The sequence below is a fragment of the Moschus berezovskii genome, chromosome 8 (assembly GCF_049115385.1).
Source record: "Moschus berezovskii isolate FMDL1 chromosome 8, NW_MosBer_1.0, whole genome shotgun sequence".
Lineage (NCBI taxonomy): Eukaryota > Metazoa > Chordata > Mammalia > Artiodactyla > Moschidae > Moschus > Moschus berezovskii.
In genome coordinates this window covers 54,696,002-54,718,181 of record NC_142467.1, presented here as the reverse complement: position 1 = coordinate 54,718,181, position 22,180 = coordinate 54,696,002, and the positions used below count along the sequence as shown (strand labels likewise).

Below are 22,180 nucleotides of genomic sequence, written 5' to 3'. Positions count from 1 at the left end.
TAGAGAAGAATGAAGGAAGGAAAAGGAAGAAAGAAAGGAAGGGGAAGGAAGGAAAGGGATAAAGATAAAAAGAAGAGAAAGAGATGAAGGAAGGGAGGAGGGATGGGAAGGAGGGAGGAGGGATGGGAAGGAGGGAGGAGGAATGAAATTAAACTGGCATCTCTGTTCCATAAGAGATTCCAGAGGAGTTCATTCAAATTTCGCTAAACTTTTCAACAGGGTGTTTCTGCCAAGAAGTGTTTACTGTCTGCTGGAGAGCCAGATTATCAACTGGTCCTGCTTTACAAGATTAACAGGAACTCTGCAGAAAACAGAGTTGCAAAAGGAGTGCCAGCTGTATGTCTGCTTTCCACTGGAACCACAGGACACTGACTCACTATTACGGGTTCTTAAATCTAGAGGCCCCACAGACTTACCTGGAAAACATTAAATACATTAATTCCCAGGAGCCAGCCCAGGCCGACCAAACAAGAATCACCACAATGAATCCCCTCAATGCTGCACTAATATACAACACAAAACCAAAGGGCAAAGGAGGAGGGGAGGAAAGATAATCAATAGACATTCACTAAGATATTCTGAAAGAGTTGGGAATACCAGACCACTTGACCTGCCTCTTGAGAAACCTGTATGCAGGTCAGGAAGCAACAGTTAGAACTGGACATGGAACAACAGACTGGTTCCAAATAGGAAAAGTAGTACGTCAAGGTTGTATATTGTCACCCTGCTTATTTAACGTATATGCAGAGTACATCATGAGGAACGCTGGGCTGGAAGAAGCACAGGCTGGAATCAAGATTGCTGGGAGAAATTCAGTAACCTCAGATATGCAGATGACACCACCCTTATGGCAGAAAGTGAAGAGGAACTAAAAAGCCTCTTGATGAAAGTGAAAGAGGAGAATGAAAAGTTTGGCTTGAAGTTCAACATTCAGAAAACAAAGATCATGGCATCTGGTCCTATCACTTCATGGGAAATAGATGGGAAAACAGTGGAAACAGTGTCAGACTTTATTTTGGGGGGCTCCAAAATCACGGCAGATGCTGACTGCAGCCATGAAATTAAAAGACGCTTGCTCCTTGGAAGGAAAGTTATGACCAACCTAGATAGCATATTAAAAAGCAGAGACATTACTTTGCCAACAAAGGTCCATCTAGTCAAGGCTATGGTTTTTCCCGTGGTCATGTATGGATGTGAGAGTTGGACTGTGAAGAAAGCTGATCACCGAAGAATTGATGCTTTTGAACTGTGGTGCTGGAGAACACTCTTGAGAGTCACTTGGACTGCAAGGAGATCCAACCAGTCCATTGTAAAGGAGATCAATCCTGGGTGTTCATTGGAAGGACTGATGCTAAAGCTGAAACTGCAATACTTTGGCCACCTCATGCGACGAGTTGACTCACTGGAAAAGACTCTGATGCTGGGAAGGATTGGGGGTGGGAGGAGAAGGGGACGACAGAGAGTGAGATGGCTGGATGGCATCACCAACTCGATGGACATGAATCTGAGTGAACTCCGGGAGTTGGTGATGGACAGGGAGGCCTGGCGTGCTGTGATTCATGGGGTTGCAAAGAGACAGACACGACTGAGCGACTGAACTGAACTGAACTGAACTGAAGATATTTCAAAAGCCCTTACTTGTAAATGGCACAAAATGCTCTCCTGGCTAAACACCATTGTTTCCAGTTCGGTCATCACCTCCACGTTCAATAAAACAGCTTACTGCACTTGTCAAAGTTAGTACCTTTAAGACACCACCACTCTGAGAACAGCATTTATTCACCATTACAACCTACATTATCTAGTGCTTTATGCTCTCCAAGTGGAGAGCATTCCCATTTATTATCTTATTAAATCTCCACACTACTCTTGTGAAGGCTTCCCTGTTGGCTCAGCTGGTAAAGAATCGCCTTCAATGCAGGAGACCTGGGTTCGATCCTTGGGTTGGGAAGATCTCCTGGAGAAGGGAAAGGCTACCCACGCCAGTATTCTGGCCTGGAGAATTGCATGGACTGTATAGTCCATGGGGTTGCAAAGAGTCGGACATAACTGAGTGACTTTCATTCACTCTTGTAAGGGAGCTCAGGCCAGCTTGAGTCCTCTTCCTGGAGTCCAACAGCAAGTAAATGACTAAGCAGGAAAAAGAGGAAGAGAAGTATTCTGTATTATTGGGTTCAAGATTCCCTCTACACCAAATTTCCCCACAAACCCTTTCAGGCTTCCCTGATCTGCACGTGCCCCTCCTGCCAGTGCCCTTTTTGCTCCTGTCATGTCCCCTTTTCAGCTTATAAGAAGGATTATCTGGCATTCATTCAACAAATGGCCACAGAGCCATCTCTGTGAGCCCTGCACTGTGCCAGAGGTGGGGGTTCAGCAGGATGGGAAAGCAGAGAAGGCCCTGATTATATTGATGACAATTACATCTATTGCAGGGGACTCTTACTGAGTGAAAAATAAGGCTCCTGCCCAGATGCTATATTTACAGAAAAGGCCTTGGTTTTCCATGTTCAATAACTAGCAGCTTATTCTGCTAATTGTCTCCTCACTCACTGATACACGGGAAATTAAGGTCAATATAATCAGAGGCATCTTGTTTGGGGGCATGAATACAGTGGGTTTTTTTGTTTTATTGTTTATTAGATAACAACACCCTCAAGCCCTTTATCATCACAATCAAGGCTTAGAAATAATTCCTAAGTAAAGTTAACAAAATCAGAATATTTTAATATATTTCAGTGAAAACAAGTTTGGAGGTCAACTAAAAGGCCACTGTCAAACAAACACAAGGAAGTAACCTGTCAAATTTTCTCCTGGGGGGAAAAAATACATCGGAGTAGGGAAAAAATAGATACACAACAAGAAATGCCCAACAATTACTCCCTAGAAACATGCAAATTAATTATACTATTTGTGAATCACCAAATGAATACTTGAGACTTGGGATGTTTTAATCCAGAAACTTAAAAAGTAAAAATGTTATATACCTTATTTAACAGCATGAAGAGTAACTTCAATAGTAACAAAAGCTTACTGAACTAAGAACAGTTACTCATCTCAGTCATTTAATCTGTGTTTAAAGTTTTGATTTGGGCTTTTTTGGTTCTTTTACTATATTCCAGCAGGGACATTTTGGATATTTTACAAATGGTGAGTCAACATAACCAATGTTATTAATAGACAGGCTACTAGGCTGAAATCTCCGTATCTCAGAAATAAGGTTTGCAAGCATCAGTGGATAAGCCAAAGTTCTTAGACATGGACAGGTGAAGACATGGGCCATCACGATGCTTGATGCTGAGTATGGGATTATGGTCTTGTCACTCAAAAGCAAAAGAAACCCCACTCTATACTATCATGAACAGCAGGAGTCTCCACTGACCATGATAACTTAAATTCTGCTTCACGATAACAGGAACTTTTTATTTACCACCCAACACACACAATTATGCTGAAAGGGCAAAGCCCAAGAAAACAGTTTTACAAGATGATTCTTTTAGAATTACATTACTTGGATAAAGTAAATGTTATTAAAACCAAATCTTGTGCATATCAATTACATTTCCACATGGTACAATAAAAATCTGTTAATAATAAGAACCAGAAACTGACAGAAGTACCTTTTAAAGTCTAGAAGCAAACACAAGTTAGCATGAAATTAATGTTTATCCTGGAATGGAAGGTTTCAGAGGACAGAAACCACGACTTTTCATTCTGAAAAATCATACAGAGTTAAGTAAGTCAGAAAGAGAAAAACAAATAGTGTATATTAACGCATATATGTGGAATCTAGAAAAATGGTACAGTAATGGACACCAAGGAGGTGAAAGAAAGGGTGGGGTGAATTGGGGTTGAAACAGACACACTACCACGTATAAAACAGCTAACGAATAAGGACCTACTGTATAGCACATGGAATGCTACTCAGTGCTCTGTGGTCTTCTAAAAGCGACGGAAATACAAAACAGAGGGATCAATGTATATGTACAGCTGATTCACTTTCCTGTACAGCAGAAACTGTACAGCACTGCAAAGCAATTATACGCCAATAAAATTTTAAGTTAAAAAAAATCTAAAACAAAACACTCCATTCTCCACTTCCAAGAGTAAATAAATGCCTGTGCCTGCTTGCTAGGTCACTTCAGTCATATCCAACTCTTTTGCAACCCTATGGACTATATAGTCCACCAGGATCTTCTGTCCATGGCATTCTCCATAAGAATACTAGAGTGGGCAGCCACACCCTCCTCCATGGGATCGTCCCGACCCAGGGATCAAATTCACATCTCTCATGTCTCCTACATTGGCAGGTGGGTTCCTTACCACTAGTGACACCTGGGAAGCCAGTAAATGCCTGTATCCTACTCTATATAATAAAGTACATTCCCAAAAAATTTGACTTTTAATATTTTTTATCTTGGGTGGATTCATTTTTCTATTCTCTAATATGGCCCAAGTGTCACAAGCTGTGCAGTGCATTGCCCCAGCATCTCTGACTCTGAAAATCCGGGCAGTTCCTTAGAGCACCATGCGGCCTTGGATCTACAGCAGGTGGGGTCACAGCGTAAGCCAAGAAGAGAACCCAAAATCCAGGGCAATTCAGTCCAAGTTAAACGCCTGTGGGCTTCCCAGGTGGCTCAGTGGATAAAGAATCTGCCTGCAATGCAGGTGACACAGAGGACACAGGTTTGATCCCTGGGTCAGGAAGATCCCCTGGAGGAGGGCATGGCAACTTACTCCAGTATTCTTGCCTGGAGAATCCCATGGACAGAGGAGCCTGGTGGGTTGCAATCCACAGGGTTACAAAGAGTTGGACATGAGTGAAGTGACAGAGAATGCACACACACGTACAAACACCTACACTGACCCCTGCATGTTATGCCCTTCAGTGCTTCAATCTCACGCTGGAGCTAAAAGAGAAGGGTTCCTACTCCCATGACTGTCGAACTGAGGGACTTATAGCCCCAGAGACGGTGAGCCTGCAGAATGCAAAATCACAACATGGAATACCTCCCCGAAACATAATGGGAAACAACCATTATGTTTCAACATTAAAACAGTACACACCCAGGATTAGAATCAAAAGTTACATGAATTTTTAAGAAGATGAGGATAATAGCAGCAATAAAAGTCATGATGTTGAGCACTAATATTTATTGACCATTATGGGCAGGCACGGATTTCCCTGGTGTCTCAGACGGTAAAGAATCAGCTTGCAATGCAGGAGACACAGGTTGAATCCCTGGGTCAGGAAGATCCCCTGGAGGAGGAAATGGCAACCCACTCCAGGATTATTGCCTGGAGGAACTTTCCTGGTGGTCCAGTGGTAAAGAATCTGCCTTCAATGTAGATGCAGGTTCCATCCCTGATCAGAGAACTAAGATCCCACATGCTGTGGGGCTACTGAGTGTGTGCTCTGGAGTCCTCATGCCAGAACGAAGACCCACTCTAGTATTCTTGCCTGAAAAATCTCTCAGACAGAGAAGCCCAGAGGGCTACAGTCCATGGGGTCACAAAGAGTCAGACATGACTCAGCAAGTAACACTTTCACTTCACTTTCACAGGCAAGCACTGCTCTAAGCTCTCTGTGTGTATAATCTCATTTGATCCTCACAACAGCCCTCTGAGATAAGGATAGTATCCCCAACATACAGATGAAGAAACTGAGGCTTAGAGCAGTGAAGTACATTTTGCAAGAACATATATTTCCAAGGTTGTTTCCAAGGTTGTTTCTAACCCCAGAATCTAGTCATTTACTGTGACACAGGACAGGAAAGACCCTGCACAGGCCTGGAGGAGCCAGGCTGGTTGTGCAATGAAGCAGATCTATAGTATGAACAAAGGAGCCAGGTATAGAAAGATGAGAGGCTGTGAGGGTGCCCTAGGACTTGCTTTCCAGCTCCTGGTTCCTGTCTCTTGGGAAGCCTGATGACTGGTACAGAGCTACCTCTGTATTCACTTGCTGAAGTAAGTTTCCATAACTTCCCAAAGCATAACGGAGACAATGGGTACCATGTGGAAGAGGAAATGTGAAGAGGAAAAAAGGTGTGCCATGGTCTTGCTTACCACACTCCGGGGGTGTGTGTGCAGGCACCCCTCCGTCTTCTGTGCAGCTCATGTGTTTCAGAGGGAAGGGGACACCCGCTCCCCGACACCCACACTGCAGCTCTAGGGGCAGATGCTGATTGATGAGGGCCAGTCAGCCCGTATCAGCCTCTGACCACTCTTATTGGTCCGGGAGGGAGCAGGTGACCGAGGCTGACTCAGAGACTCAGAGAAAGGCCTTTTTCACCACGGTTGGGATGGGTTCTCTTGCACTCACAGGTCTCTTTCTCTCACTTAAATGAGGACAAATAAGTGTGCTACCCTAGTTTCTTCTGGCAGCTAAGAGCAAACCCAACTTGGAAAAAAGTTAGATATACAGGGAAAGGTGGAGCCCAAAGAACAACTATGAAACTGCAGCTCACCTGGTTACGAGATAACAGAGCTCCTTACTGAGAGGAAGGCTAGTGTCATTGTCAGCAGCATAAATTTGAGAGCCTGGATTTGAAGCTGATTCTGACACTTACTGGTCATATTAGCTAGTATAAATTACTTAACTTCTCTAAGCCTCAGGCTGTAAAGGGGGATAAGAATAGTTCTAACCTCATGGAGTTTCTCTGAGGATTAAATGAATTTACATATATAAATTCATAAATACATACATACATCAAGTACTTAAAACAGTGCCTGGCATATAACAAGTGTATATAAGTGATGGCTGGGTGAGTCAGGGTGTCTGTAATTTACTGTGGAAGGCAGCCTGATTAGAAGAGGGGACGGAATACGTAGAGAGTAAGTATAAGAGGACATCTCTGAGGCATGCAGTGCTAAGCTGGACTCTGGAAAACCTGAGATGAATGCAAAATATCACATCACTCCAGGCTCTGGAAAGGATGCCAATTCCATTCCATAAAAACTGCAGGAAGAAAATGTCTTACAAAGTTAACAAAGGAAGAAAGCATATTAGAAACACCCAGTTGTGGGTCTGTGTAAATACACAGACAGGGAAAGACCGACAGAGCTCTTGCCCCAGAAGATGCCAACTGCAGAGACATCAGCAGGAGGCCAAAACTGGATTTATGTAAAAAGACACGGAGCAAGGCTTAGCCAGAGTCTACGGGAGACTCACTGTGGGCCATCTCTGAATTGAGCCGACAGGCCATGCACAGGACAAAGTGACATCTGGTTTCCCATCACACACCCACACCTGCTACCTAACACACAGCTTGAAGGTCTAATTTTAGACTTAGCACCGTGACAGCCTCTTTTTTTCTTTATAAAAGGACTGTCCATATTGCATCCTCTGGGCACATTGACTAGTCACTACTCACACTCTCTGCCCAGGACGGGAATGGAATAGTGGGTCCTTCTTTCTTTGATGTCCCCCCCTCAAGATTATCCAGTCATTCAGAATGTCTGCCGAAAATACCCTTCTAAATCCACATCAAGACCTAAAGAAAATGTAAGTTTCCCAGAGCCTGGATCACAGCTCGCATCACACCGTCCCCTGCTCGGAAAGCTTTGTGTGACCACTTGTTGCCAAAGGAACAAAACCCATTCTCCACACCCTGGAACCTAAAGCAACCTACAATTTGAAATTAAGTCCATCCTTTTATAATTGTCCATATTCCTGCCTCACCACTTGGGGTCATATCTTACCTCAGTGACTTAGTGATGCTATCACTTTGGGTAGGTTAGTAACCTGAGCTTCAAAACACTATAGGCGAAGGATCTAGCTCTGACCTTGACATAGTGAGAGTCAGTAAATACTGGCTGCTGTGTCAGTAACCAAAAAGAGAGTGTTCTGCAGAGGACAAGAACATAAAAAAACAAAGGAGAAAGTGTAGTTGGCCAAAGTTTTTTTAGAGAGGAATCTGATAATATGTATCAAAATATAAAATGTACATAACCTTTGACCCAGAAATCCCACTTGCTCCATCTACTCTAAAAGGTCATTGAGTAAGTGAGGAAACATGTAACTACAATGAATTCATCAGGGCTTCCTAGGTGGCTCAGTGGTTAAAAAAAAAAAAAAAAATCTGCCTGCAATGCAGAAGATGCAGGAGACTCAACTCAGGTTCGATCCCTGGGTCAGGAAGATCCCCTGTAGGAGGAAATGGTAACTAATTCCAGTATTCTCGCCTGGAAATGCCATAGACAGAGGAGCCTGGCAGGCTACAGTCCATAAGGTTGCAAAGAGTTGGACAAAACTTAGCAAGTAAACAACAAAGTAATTTCATCACACCACTGTTTACAACAGCAAAAAATTCAGAAACAATCTAAATGCCAATTAGGATTGGACAAAGAAAACTATGCAAGTAGGCACAACTGTTAGATAATGAAAACTGCTTCTTTTTCTCTTGAATTGCTTAGTATTTTTTACAAGATACATGTATCATTTTTTCCAGAATCAGACTATTTAAAAAAAAAAAAAAACAATTTTTAAAAACACAAAGGAAAAAGGTCCTGAAGGATGTTCTCCCTGGATTATGTGGGCCAATTTTCATTTTAAAAAAGAACTGATGAAGCTTTAGTAGTTTTTCAGACTCAATAACCCAGAGAGCTGATAAAATGAGGCTGAAATGAGGTACTAATATATGAAATGAAAGACTTCTGTATTTTTTACATAAAATCAGCGAACTCTGTCCTTTTACTACTTCTACCAAAAAAAAAAAAAAGGTGGAGGAGCTCTATTCCAACATCTATGACTTGTGTGAAGTTCTTGGCATGAGGGAGACTGACAGGAAAAAAAAAAAAAAGCTAGTGGGTGGTTCAGAGTAAACCCACCTGAGATGCTAATAAGACTTGGCATTCAGCGTGCTGCTGGAGCATTCTAGAATTGTCACTATAGGACCAAAATTATGGGGAGCAGAAATGATGCGCACAAGTGATGGGGTTCTGGATGGATCTTAGACTTCTGTTTTTTAGTTATTTGGGTTTGGAGACTTTATTTGCCTTAAAATGATAGGTGAATAATAAAACTCAAACCATACGGAATAGTAAAACATGCAGTAAATTATCCTCTGAAATCAGTTCACAGCAATAATCACTATTAACATTTGGTGCTTGGTATAATTTGTTTTTGTTTATAAACCCACTTCAAAGGAATTAATCATTTCTCACCCATTATACTGGCAAAAAATAAAAAAGTATGTTAAGTCCTGGCAATGTTATAGGAAATGAGCTTCCATGTGCTGTTGATGTGAGTGTAAACTAATACATTAACATATTGGTCATAGGAACTTCTCCTGTGGTCCAGTAGTTAAGAACCCACTTTGCAATGCAGGTGATGCAGGTTCAAACTCAGGTCAAGGAACTAGGACTCCACATGCCACAGGGAAACTAAGCCTGTGTGTCACAACTAGAGTCCTCACAACTCAACAAAGACTCTGCAACCAAAACCCAGCTCAGCCAAATAAATATTTTTTAAAAACCATACTGGTGACAGAATCTATATAAACCTAAAATATGCATACCCTGAAAACCCGTCACATAACTTTCTGTTATTGAGGAATAATACACCATAATGTACCATTTTAAGTTATATAGTTCAGTGGTTTTAGTATACTCAAGAGTTACGCAATCATCAACACTAGTTCCAGAATATTTTTATCATCCCACAAAAAAATTCCATCTCCTGTCCTCCTTGCCTATGGCAAACACTAAATTTATTTTCTGTCCCTATGAATGTGCCTGTTGCGGACGTTTAAAATAAACTGACTGAAACAATATATGGCCTTTTGTAACTGGCTTCTTTCACTGAAAATAGTGTGTTCAAACTTTACCCATGTAACATGAATCATTACTCCATTTCTTTTTATGACTGAATAATATTCCACTGTATGGATATACCATTTTTGGTTATATATTCATCAGATGGTGGACGTTTGACTTGTTTCTACATTCTGCCTATTAGGAATAATGGTGCTGTGAACATTCCTGCAAGTCTTTGTGTACAATACAGTGCAGAACTGCTGGGTCAAGTGATAACTGTTTAACTGTTTGAGGCACTGGAAAACCATCTGCCACAGTGGCTACACCATTGACATTCCTTTCAACAGTGTGTGTGGGTTCCAGTTTCTTTACATCCTTTCCAGCACTTGTTATTGTGTCTTTTTTATCATAGCCCTCGTAGTAGGCTCAAAATGGTATCTCGCTGTGGTTTTAATTTGCATTTTCCTAAACACTAAAGATGCTGAATATCTTTTCATATGCTTATTGGCCATCTGTATACCTTTTTGGATAAATATCTACTCAAATGTCTTAGCCATTTATTAAGTGAGTTGTCTTTTTATTAGTGAATTATAATAGTCCTTTATATATTCTGCATACGAACTGAACTGAAACCCTTATCAGATTTTGCAAATACTTTCTCCCATTCTCTGGACTGTCCTTTCAACCTTCTTGGTGTCCTTTGAAGCAGAAAAGTTTCTAATTTTGATGAAGTCAACTTTACCATTTTTTTTTTTCTTTTGTTGCTTGGGCTTTTGGTGCCATACTAAAAAACGATTGTCTAATTCAAGATCACAAAGATTTACCCCTATGCTTTTTTCCTCAGTTTTATAGTGGTAACTCTTTGATTTAGGTCTTTGATCCATTTTGAGTTAACTTTGTATTTCACATGAGGTAGAGGTCCATCTTCATTCTTTTGAAGGTGGATATCTAGTTGTGCAAGAATACTCTGTCCCCATCAAATTATCCTGGCATATACCTCTTTAAAATCTACCTGAAGCTTGACTGTGACAGTGGTTACATAACTATATATGTGTGTGACTGTATATATATGTGTGTGTTTGCCAAAACTCATTGAACTATATGCTAAGAACTTCATTGTTTATAAATAATAACTCAATAAACCTGAAAATTAAAAATTCTCCTTTAACATAATACTGTATGTCAACTATATTTCAATAAATAAATCAATTTTCCTTCAGAGAAACATTGACATATAGCATATTCAAGGATCATACACTTCACAAATATTATAGTACTGTTTATAATGAAGAGTAGCACTGCTTATAATCAAGAGTAATTAGAAATCATCTGAACATCTGTCAAAAAGGAAAAAAGCTAAAGAGAAGGTAGTACAATGATAGGATTGAACAATATGCAACAGTTCAAAGGAAAAATCTAGATTTCACAGACGTCAAATGGATAAGGCTTAGAAACATTCTACAAAATGAAAAAGATAAGTGCACAGTGATTTGAACAGAATGAACGCATGTATGTAAAAAGGATAAACAAAACTATATTATACAGGTTTTATGTGTATCTAAAGCTATCTCTTAAGGGTCTAGAAGAATACTCAATGCATTGAAAACATTCACTTCCTCTGGAGAAGGCAAAAGGGCACCAGGATTAGACAGGACAATCAGAAAGGAGTTGAGCTTTTTCCCCCCCAAAGGGAAATCTATTTATTGATTACTCGTGTGATTAAAAGTCAATACTATATAATTTATGTGAGTTTTAAGCAGAGGTTGTAAGAATAAAATCATAGCTTTCTAATAAGTGTGCTCATTTGTGCTTCCCTGCACCCTACCTATACACACACAAACGCACACACACACACAAACGCACACGTGCGTGCGCACTGCACACACACACACACACACACACACAGAGGTGATCTTACCAATTTGGATTTTCCATACTTTCCCTGAAGACAGACTCTTCTTTCATGGATGCATATTGTGTCCATGTAAGGCAGTGACTCCTTATAGCCATGTTCCTTTCCTGAGGATTGAACCATGATTCCTCTTCTAACTGGATATTAGGTACCTTTAAAATGTTCACCTGTCCAAAAGAGGGAGAACGGCTTTCTGAATTCAGGAAGAGCAAGCTATTAATATATAAAGACTCTGTCCAGAGTTGCTTCCAATCTTGGGGAATTAAGAGGACAAGCGATCCTGATATATGGATGCTGGTTCACCAAAGGCTGTAAGTCCCTGATAACCAAACATACAATGACCTTACTAAAGGCGGGTTAGGACATGCAAATGGCCTAGAATTTATGCAGGCTGTACAGTCTCTGGCCCAATTTCCCTAACTGCTAAACACTAAGCAAATTATCAGCCTCCCTCATGTCTCCTCTAGGGCTGGTTATGGCCTTCTTAAATTGACGGATTCTAACTGGGCTCACTTATGGACTCACATGCAGGATAAAATATTTTCTTCATTTTAAACTCTGTCCAATATCTAGAAATGTATGCTTTCCTGGGTGGAGGAAACATGGAAAACTACAAAGGCAGAATCGTACAAGTCAGAGGTGTCCTTAAATTATTTAAGAATAGAGATACAAGACAAAGTTGAATGCTTTTTAAATAATAGATTCAAAGCGTGTATATAGGGCAAAGGGAGGGTACACACTCTGTGAAAAAAGCCAGCCATAATTTGCTGCATATACTACAATATACTATCTGGAAAATAAAAGAAAGTTCATTTTCCCTGTCATATCTGCCTTCTTTCCAAGAAGAAAGTGACAGTCTTCATCCATGTTTAGAAAGTGATGGAGCTGCCATGTTTTCTATATACAGCACAGCTAAACAATTTGCAAGCTACCTGGCAGGAGCCTTGGGTTTTACAGCACACACACAATCACTTCGGGTTGAAAAGATCACATGAAACATGTTTTAAAATGTGCATCAAGACGTTCTCCTCTTATTCCCTGATGATTCTAATCCCTCTATGGTTAATGCAATGTGATTAAAATTTTCCACTCACCTTTTTCCAGCAATCATCAGAGTGCTTAAGGATTTCAAAGAGAAAAAACAATTTGCTATCATGAAGATTTCATCATCAACACCATTACTTTACAGAAACACACACAAAAAGACTCACAGAGGGTGCTGAGAATATTATACTACCAAAACCATTCTCTGACAGTGAAATGGAAACTGAAGCTTTTCTCTTCCTTACTGAAGATCAGATGAAATATTTATCACCTGCCCACTTCTGATCATTCTTATTTAAGAGTCATATCTAACCATGGACAGATCAGAAAAGATGGTCACTTCATGCAAAATATCCAAAGTATCTTTTAAAATAATTGTAGTCCATCTCTACATACACTAAGTGCCCTCCACAAAAGAGAGACAAAACATACAGGAAAAAAAAAAAAAAACTATCTCTGGTAGCACCTATCAAAACTGAGGTTGGAGAGGAGACAGATGTCTTCCTTTGAAAGGCTAGGAGACAGGAGAACAGGGAAATTTCTAACACTTCTTTACATCAGAAAACACTATTTCTTTTTATGACTATTTGAAAATCACCCAGTGTTACACAAAATCTGATTAAATTTTGAAATGAGTTTACCTTCCTTAAAATTTCTGGAACCACATTCTGACAGACTGCAATCCTCTTTCTATAGATGATCCCTGTTGACACATCTAGAAACAGAAAATGTTTACACTCAAAAAAAAAAAAAAACTGAAGGAAATGTACTCTTATTTTAATGTCAATAAAAGTTTTAATGTCAATCTCAATTTTCTATATGGAGCATTCCTAAAGAAAAATGTTTAACTCAAAACCCAGCTTCCCTGACCACTTTCCTGGACCAAATCCCTCCAAATATCTGTGAGCCCACCAGGCTCCTCTGTCCAAGGGATTCTCCAGGCAAGAACACTGGAGTGGGTTGCCATGCTCTCCTCTAAGGCAATCTTCCCAACCCAGGGATGGAACCCAGGCCTCCTGCATTGCAGGCGGATTGTTTACCATCTGAGCCACCAGTGAAGCACATTCTAAAGTCAAGGACAAAAGAATTGCAAATAGGGACTTCCCCAGCAGTCCAGTGTTATGACTCCTCCTGCCAATGCAGGCGGCATGGGTTCAATCCCTGGTCTGGGAACTAAGGTCCAACATGCCGCAGGGTACAGCCAAAAGAAAGCTTTTAAAATAATAAAATAAGAAAGTCTATTTCTGAAGTCTCCAATGAGACTTTTAAAAAGACTCACAAATTGTTCACTGCTCTGGACTATCAATGTCAACAGTCCAGTGGCCGTGGCCAATGTGCCTTCTGCTCAGCTCCAGCTAAGAATGTTTTAACAAAACAATGGAGAATCTAATTCTGTCACCTGCTGCACCAAATGAGTTTTTAAGCACCAATTTCTGGCTACGAATTTAAACCTATTATTAATTACATCGGGCATACTCTTCTGTCATAGGCAAGCAGACTCTCTGTGGCTGCAACTATTCTGTTCTGGAAAAAAGTTTACAGAATAGCACTAAGGGCATTAAAAAAAAGTGATAAATTTGAGTTGAAAAAAGGAAAGCAAATCAGAGAAAAATATAAACTCTGAAGTGTTGTCTTTTGCTCTGTGAATTACATGACTCAGCCAAGTTCCTTCACGGTTTCTCAAAGCTTGGACTATAACACTATAACAGTCTTGAACCTTGGTGCAAACACCCTGAATGCTCTGAAGTTGGGAGGATGAGAAACTGGTTCATCTCCTCTGCCCACTGGCACCCTTTGGCCATCTCATCCAATGTCGGCAGCTCACATAGAGAAAATGGATGAGCCACTCCTGGAGGCAAAGATGCCCCTGTCAGTGGCAGAAATTATAATTAACCACTTTGGAACAAGCATGCTGTGCTATTGCTTGATTCTTCTCAACAACCTAAAGGCAGGCTGTTATTACTTTCCCATTTGACAGATGAAGAAACAGAGCCTCCAAGAAGTTAGGTCATGTAGATAGGAACAAAATCAGGACCTGAAATCAAACTACTCTGTGAAAGTGAAAGTCACACAGTCGTGTCCGACTCTTTGTGACCCCATGGACTGTCCATGGAATTCTCTAGGCCAGAATACTGGAGTGGGTAGCCTTTCCCTTCTCCAGGGGATCTTCCCAACCCAGGGATCGAACCCAGGTCTCCTACATTGCATGCAGATTCTTTACCAGCTAAGCCACAAGGGAAACTTCTCTAATACCATATAAAACCTTTCTCCCATGAGTGCAGGTACCTGAGAAAATCGTTTTTCATCATATTTATAGAGCCATAGAAATGCAGAAAAGACCCTTGCAAAGACAGTTCTCTCTTCACCAAGCAGAGAGAAGGCCTCAGAGTCACGTAATGAAGAGCAGCATCTCATGTTTTCCTAGAAGAGGTTCAAGAGCCTGGTAGACCGGACCTGGCTGTCTCCAAAGGTTTATACTTTGACAATGAGCACCATTATAGCTTCCTTCATTGCCCAACTCTCGAGTTCAAACACTGAGAGTGAAAACACTTCTACCGGAGATGTGAATGACAGAACAGGAAAGACCCCTACACTCCAGTCCAACGGCCAATAAACATCTTCTGTAAAGTGCCAGACGCTAAATAAATATGTTAGGTTTTGTGAGCCATACAGTCTCTGTTACAAATCTACTGCTGTGATAAGGAAAGAGGCACAGATAACACATAAAAAAAATGGGCATAGCTGGGTGCCAATAAAACTTTATTTACAACAGGCAACACAAGGATAATTTGTCAAGCCCTGCTCTAGTCAACGCTGAACCATATTGCTAAGTACAGTTCTGACTCCATAATCCAATCACTTTACAGTCACATCTCATATACATGCTATTAGTCACACCTATTTTGTCATAAAATGATATGTGAATATATTAAAGGACATAGCCATGTAACCTCAGTTAAGTTACTTAACCTCTCTATACCTTGGTTTCTTCATTCATTAAAAAGGAATTATATCGTTCTGAGGATTAAGTTAATAAAAATAAAAGTGCCTGGTACACATTAAGTATTGAAAATATTAACTCTCACAGCTGTCATCAATTCTTACTGGAGAAGACGACAAGAATGAAAGGCAAGCCTTCTACTGATGGAACGGTTCGGTGCTCTTTCCGATCAGCCACCTTGAATACAGAGCTATACCTGTTAATAGATCTGTTTAAAATATCACAGGCCACACACACATACACACAGAGACACACATCTTTACAAAACTCAGTAACACTTACCTTTTCTTTCCTCCACAATTTTTACGGAGATGACATTTTTATCCATGGGGTTTGGATACTAAATAAAAACACACGAAGAAAAATTACCATTCATTTTTGCCAAAATGAATTACTTTATAGCAACCACTTTTTTGCAGGGACAGTAAATCTTTTCCAAGCAATCTCTAGGGGCTTCCCAGGTGGCACTAGTGGTAAAGAACCTGCTTGCCAATGCAGGAGACCCAGGAGATGCAAGTTCGATCCCTGGGTTGGGAAGATCACCTGGAGAAGTGAATGGCTACCCATTCCAGTATTCTTGTCTGAAGAATCCTATGGACAGAAGAGCCTAGTGGGCTACAGTCCATGGGGCCGCAGCCTAGCTCTGGGTGGAGAAGGGAAGGTTGCTGCTGCTGCTGCTAAGTCACTTCAGTTGTGTCCGACTCTGTGCGACCCCATAGACGGAAGCCCACTAGGCTCCCCCATCCCTGGGATTCTCCAGGCAAGAACACTGGAGTGGGTTGCCATTTCCTTCTCCAATGTGTGAAAGTGAAAAGTGAAAGTGAAGTCGCTCAGTTGTGTCCGACCCTTAGCGACCCCACAGACTACAGCCAACCAGGCTCCTCCATCTATGGGATTTTCTAGGCAATAGTACTGGAGTGACTTGCCATTGCCTTCTCCGGAAGGGAAGGTTAGGTTAAGCTTAATAATAATACTGGGCTTCCCTAGTAGCGCAGACAGTAAAGAGTCAGCCTGCAATAAGTGAGACCAGGGTTCAATCCCTGGGTCAGGAAGATCCCCTGGAGAAGGGAATGGCAACCTACTCCAGTACTCCTGCCTAGAGAATTCCGTGGACAGACCATGGGGTTGCAAAGAATCGGACATGACTGAGCACTAAACAGCAACAATAATAATACTATTAATATTGAACCAGCCTTACACAACTCAGGAGTATTCTTTGCACGAGGCACTGTGCTAAACGCTTTATTTGCATGATCTTTTTTAAAAGCAGCCTCTCTGTTGTGACTGGGTCATGGGATATCATTGTCTTTCGGAAACTAAATGGAAACTAAAGAAAATCAGAAAACTTAAGATCACCCAGCTGGTTAATAGTAGAGTCACAAAATTAAACCCGGCCTAAAACACAGTGCATTCCTTCACTATTGTCCTTTACTATTGCCTAGTGGGCTGGGTCAGCATCACAGGAGTATAATCACTGAAGTCTATGCCAGCTCCTCAATAAATAAGTGTGTATATGTGCATGGCTGAGTCACTGTGCTGTACAGCAGAGACTGGCACAGCACTGTAAATCAACTATATTTCGATAAAGAAAAAAATGCAAAATAAATACTTTATTTATGGATTAAATTCCCCTGAAACACAATTTGGATGTTAAAAGAGCTGATAATAGCTACCATTTTTGTCCTAGGCAGCTTAATACATTATTTCAGTTTACTTTTCAAAACTATTCCTTGAGTTACATGCTGGGTTTTTTTTTTTTCCCTTCCACCTGTGAGAAATAAGGCTTGGATAAACTAGGTAATTTGCTTAAAATCACTTAGTTAATGAGCATCAAGACTGTAATTTAGCCACAGATACTTCCCTTTGCCTTCAAGGCCTGCCCACCTAACCTATTTTCAAACATCTCAGTCACTCAAATCCCACCCTTTCCATGTCTCATATGCAAAAAAAGAGACTCGGAAAGTAGAAGTCCTCAAAGCTGTAGGACAAGCAGGCTGCTCACCAGGCCTGCTGAGCGCCCCTCAGGTTCTGTTCCCAGAGGCATACTGCTTCATCGTGAGATCTAATCTGAAAGGAAAATCACAGGGAAGTCTTATCCAAAGCAGCATAAGGTGCTGAGCAGGAGACCAGAGCAGCGGACAGGTGGGGGCGTGGGCAGGAGACAGGGCCCTCCACTTGGTAAGCTTGAGCTGTAAGCCTTCTGAACCCAGGAAATGGTAAAGGAAATGCAGTGGGCAGGGTTCTCCCAACCCCGCAGCAGCTGTGTGCCGGCGAGCATCCATGTGTGTATGTGTGTGTGTATAAGAGGTTGACTGACTGATTTTTCAGGGAAAAGGGTCCATCGCTTTCACACACTCTTAAAGGTATCTGTGGCCCCAAAAGACGAGGGATTAGAATACAGACTCTGAAAGAGCAGGGCTTCTCTATCTCCGCCACCTAGCAGTGCCTGGCATGTAGTAGGCACTCAATGAATATCTGCTGAATGCATGAACCATCTAGAAGATAAACCTCACTGACCTCCAGGATCGATGTGGAAACTAAACCTTACCCCCTTCAGGGACCAAGGGCACCAATTTATGAAGAAGGCAGTGGGCTCCATTCTCAGCATCCTCAACACCAAACCAGACCTCAGGCCGTAAGTTCTGCCAGTCACACTTCCATCCGGACAACTGCAATCTTGAGAACTAATCAACAACGTTTTTGTTTTTTTTTTTGGCCACACCACAAGACTTTCAGTATCTTAGTTCTCTGACCAAGGAACGAACCCAACCCTGGTAGTGAAAGCATCAACTTGTAACTACTGGACAACCAAGGAACTCCCCAACATGGCTTTTTAAATAGTTATTTATTCATACATTCATTCATGTTTGCCACAGGGAAAAAAATGCTCAAAATCGCAATGCCTGTTTTCTCGAAGTTTAACTTTCAGTGTTTTTTTGCAGATAATGTTCATCACAGGGGATCAGGTTTAACTACTGTGTTTCTCAACAAGGGGGCCTCACACAACACCCTTGAAGTTAGCAAGATATCTGAGACTCACACAGATGCCCTTAATTTTTAAGTGTGAACTTTTATACTAAGGTAAAATCAGAGTATGAGAATACTGCCTCTACTCTAATTCTAGTTTCCACATTGTCTTATATTCATCAATATACCCTGACTGATGAATATTAGAAATACACTGTAAATAGCAGGAAGATGGCTGAACTAAATTACAAAAGAAGCTGTAAATGTAATCACCAGAGAAGGGTAATTATAAAAATTTCCCAAGTTCTGATAATTGCACAAAATTAGCAGTGAAATTCCTAAAGATTACAAACTCAGAGAGCGTATTCTTTGAGACCCTGATGCTGGGAAAGACTGAAGGCAAAAGCAGAAGGGGCAGCAGACAATGAGATGGTTAGACAGCATCACTGACTCAAGAGACGTGAGTCTGAGCAAATTCCAGGAGATAGTGGAGGACAGGGAAGCCTGCTGTGCTGCAGTCCATGGGGTCACAAAGAGTCAGACATGACTGAGCGATTGAACAACCACAAACTCAAATGCTGTATTTATGCTTTTCTATAACTTTAATATTCGCTTATTAAGGTAAAGGATATAGATTTAAATAATAGCAAAAATATTCTTCATTTAACAACTTTCTTGACTACACAGGCACTGTTCCATGCACTAAGGATAAAGGATTAAACAAACAAAACTGTAGATTCTTAGAAAATGTACATGTTAGGAAAAAAGTAAAATATAATAATGAGAAAATAAGGGATAAGGGATAACGGGATGGGAAATTGTGAAGAGGGGCCATTGTAAAATATTTATGCTTAGTCGCTTCAGTCATGTCCAACTCAATACAACCCTATGGACTGTAGCCCGCCAGGCTCCTCTGTCCACAGGGATTCTCCAGGTGAAAATACTGGAGTAGGTAGCCATGCCCTCCTTCAGGTAAAATATTTAAGGGTCACTAACTAGACAATTCTTATAAATTACAAAGTAATATGGAAGTTGTCTCAGTCAAACACAAGAAATCCTAGACTATTCACTTCAGTAAACTCATTTGCAAGACTCAGGTCATTTTCCTGTGCAACTACTTTTGCAGTTGAATAGATACGGAGCCTCAAGTTTCCTTCCATAGAAGAATGGGAAAAGAAATCAGAGGTCTATTTACAAAAGCTAAATACTGTGACATGAAAGGCATCTATTTTAAGTTTCTTTAAAGATTTATTGTGCTGAGGCTCCCCCTACCTGGCATCACTTGAAATGATCTGACACCATCTTGTGGTAACTTGAACGTTCATGATTTAATTCACAAAAATTTATCTGAAGTCAGATAACAAGGGACCCAGAGAGGGAAGCCTGCTCAGAGAAGGTCACCACCAGGAATGCCAATTTGGGAAGTCAGGAAGCAGGTGACCATGTTTCTATGGACACCTTTACAAACACAGTGTGACAGTGGAAAGGATCAGGCCAGATCATTGTCGAGCACATCAAAGACTTACTGAGCATCTACTATCTGTGCAGAGTGCTATAGAAGAGGTCACCATATGTATTATATCTCATTTCATCCTCCTCAAAACAAGTAAATCCATTAAAATGCATGAAGATAAGGAGTCTCATGTTGAAAACATAATGGCATATGGGACTTCTCTGAAAGTCCAACGGCGAAGACTTCGCTCTCCAAGGCAAGGGGTGTTGGTTCGATCCCTGGTCAGGGAACTAAGATCCCACATGACTCACAGCCAGAAAAACAGAAGCAGTATTGTAACAAATTCAATAAAGACTTGAAAAATAGTGGCTCACATTTAAAAAAAAAAAAAGAATCTTTAAAATAAAACAGAAACAAACAAAAAACCATAATGGCATAAAGCCTGAACATGTGCAGGGCAACCCTGGGATCTTCCGGTGTCTACTTCATACTAATGACTCTCATGGAAGCAATGTGGTCTGATGACCCAGATATCAGCCAAGAACCCTCGCCGTCCTGGGACCTGGTGCATCCAGTGGACCACAGACTGCAGGGGCTAAGAACTACCACACAGAAATTTGCACACTTGCCAAACTTTCTGGGTGATACAAGAGATTTCTCAAGGTATATTTGAGCTCATTTTGAATTTACTTACAATTTTTACTTTCTTCACAGAATATATAAACTAGTCCCCTACCTTTTCTTAAGATATAAATGTATTGCAAATATCACTGCTTATATTATATGTGTGTAAGTCTAACAAGGGTAAAATGTAGACTTCTACATTGTCACATACCTTGCTTTCACTTGTTTTTATATATTAAAAGACAAGAAGCCAGAAACTGCAAAATAAGAGGTAAAAGACACAATAAACGTTAAAACAAACACTTAGCTATGAAAAGTGAGGCCAAGAAAGAGTATCTAATGCCAGGAACAACAGTCAGATACTTCTGGGAGTAGATTCATGAAGACTGGGTATATTTACCTTTCTTATTTACATGAGAGAGAAATACAATAAGCTTTCATAAAGCTTACTCTTAAGAGAGTGGAACTATTACAATATCAACTTTGGGGACTTCCCTAGTGGTCCAAATTAAGAATCCGCCTTCCAATGAAGGGAACATGAGTTTGATCCCTCGCCGGGGGACTAAGATCCCACATGGCACCAGGCAAGTAAGCCAGCAGGCCACAGCTAGAGGAAGCCTACGTGCTGCAACAAAGAGCGCAGCCAAAAAAATTTTCTTAATAAATATCTAAATAAAATGCCAACTTCCCAAAAAAGTCAGAAGTCAGTGCCTGCCTTTTACAAAACTCACACCAAAAAAAGTCAATGACCTCCAAAGGAGCCATTGTTTACCAACTTGCAAACAGCATTATCCAAGAGAGCACAAGCACAAGGAAGCAGTCAACTGATATATCTGTATTAGTGCTGCAAAGAAGGCCACAGAGACCTAAACATATTAGTTTTATAAGCATTAAGGGAATCTTTGCTACCCAGGCTGCTGCCAAATGCTTGCATGCAGAGGGACAGAGCTGCTGAAAGAGATTTGGTGTTTAGTTACACAAAGAAATCACCGTGGGCTGTGCCAAACTCCCTTTACGAGCTACATGCAACAGTCTATCTTAGAAGAAAAGCACAGTTGATTGTAAAATAAAACATTATAAAATGCCAAGCTCAAGTGATTAATCAAAATGTCAATATCAAAGACTAAACATAGTGAAGTCAACAGACATTTCAAATGGTTGTTCACTGGCCTTTTCAGTAGGAGGATGAAGTAGAAAGAACAAAGGACAAGAAGCCAGGACCTGCAGACCGTGATGCTGTCACCTGTGAACCCCAGGCGACAGACCACCAGATGATCCTCAAAGACCCTTCTGGTAGGACAAGTTCTGATTCTAAACAATGGCCAGCCACCCTCATTCATGCCAAAATGTCCCAATGATGGGCAACAACATAATGAAATTCTTTAAAAAGAATTCTTTATACAATTGTACAAAGGAAAATCCTCTT

The 22,180-nt window shown here is 40.9% G+C and overlaps 1 protein-coding gene across 3 annotated transcripts in view; it reads right to left on the bottom strand.

Moving 5' to 3' along the window:
* The window catches only part of PRELID2 (PRELI domain containing 2), a 98,048-nt gene that overhangs the window by 61,763 nt on the left and 14,105 nt on the right, over positions 1–22,180 (bottom strand). For 2 of the 3 annotated variants that reach the window (XM_055429930.2, XM_088838584.1), the window contains exons 2-4: positions 15,993–16,050; positions 13,351–13,424; positions 11,672–11,832 (exon numbers count right to left, since the gene is read on the bottom strand). In XM_055429930.2, coding sequence (XP_055285905.1) covers positions 11,672–11,832; positions 13,351–13,424; positions 15,993–16,050 — 293 coding nt within the window. Of the gene's footprint in view, positions 1–1,450; positions 2,131–11,671; positions 11,833–13,350; positions 13,425–15,992; positions 16,051–22,180 lie in introns of those variants that run through there. The other variant, XM_088838585.1, reaches the window with a different exon arrangement.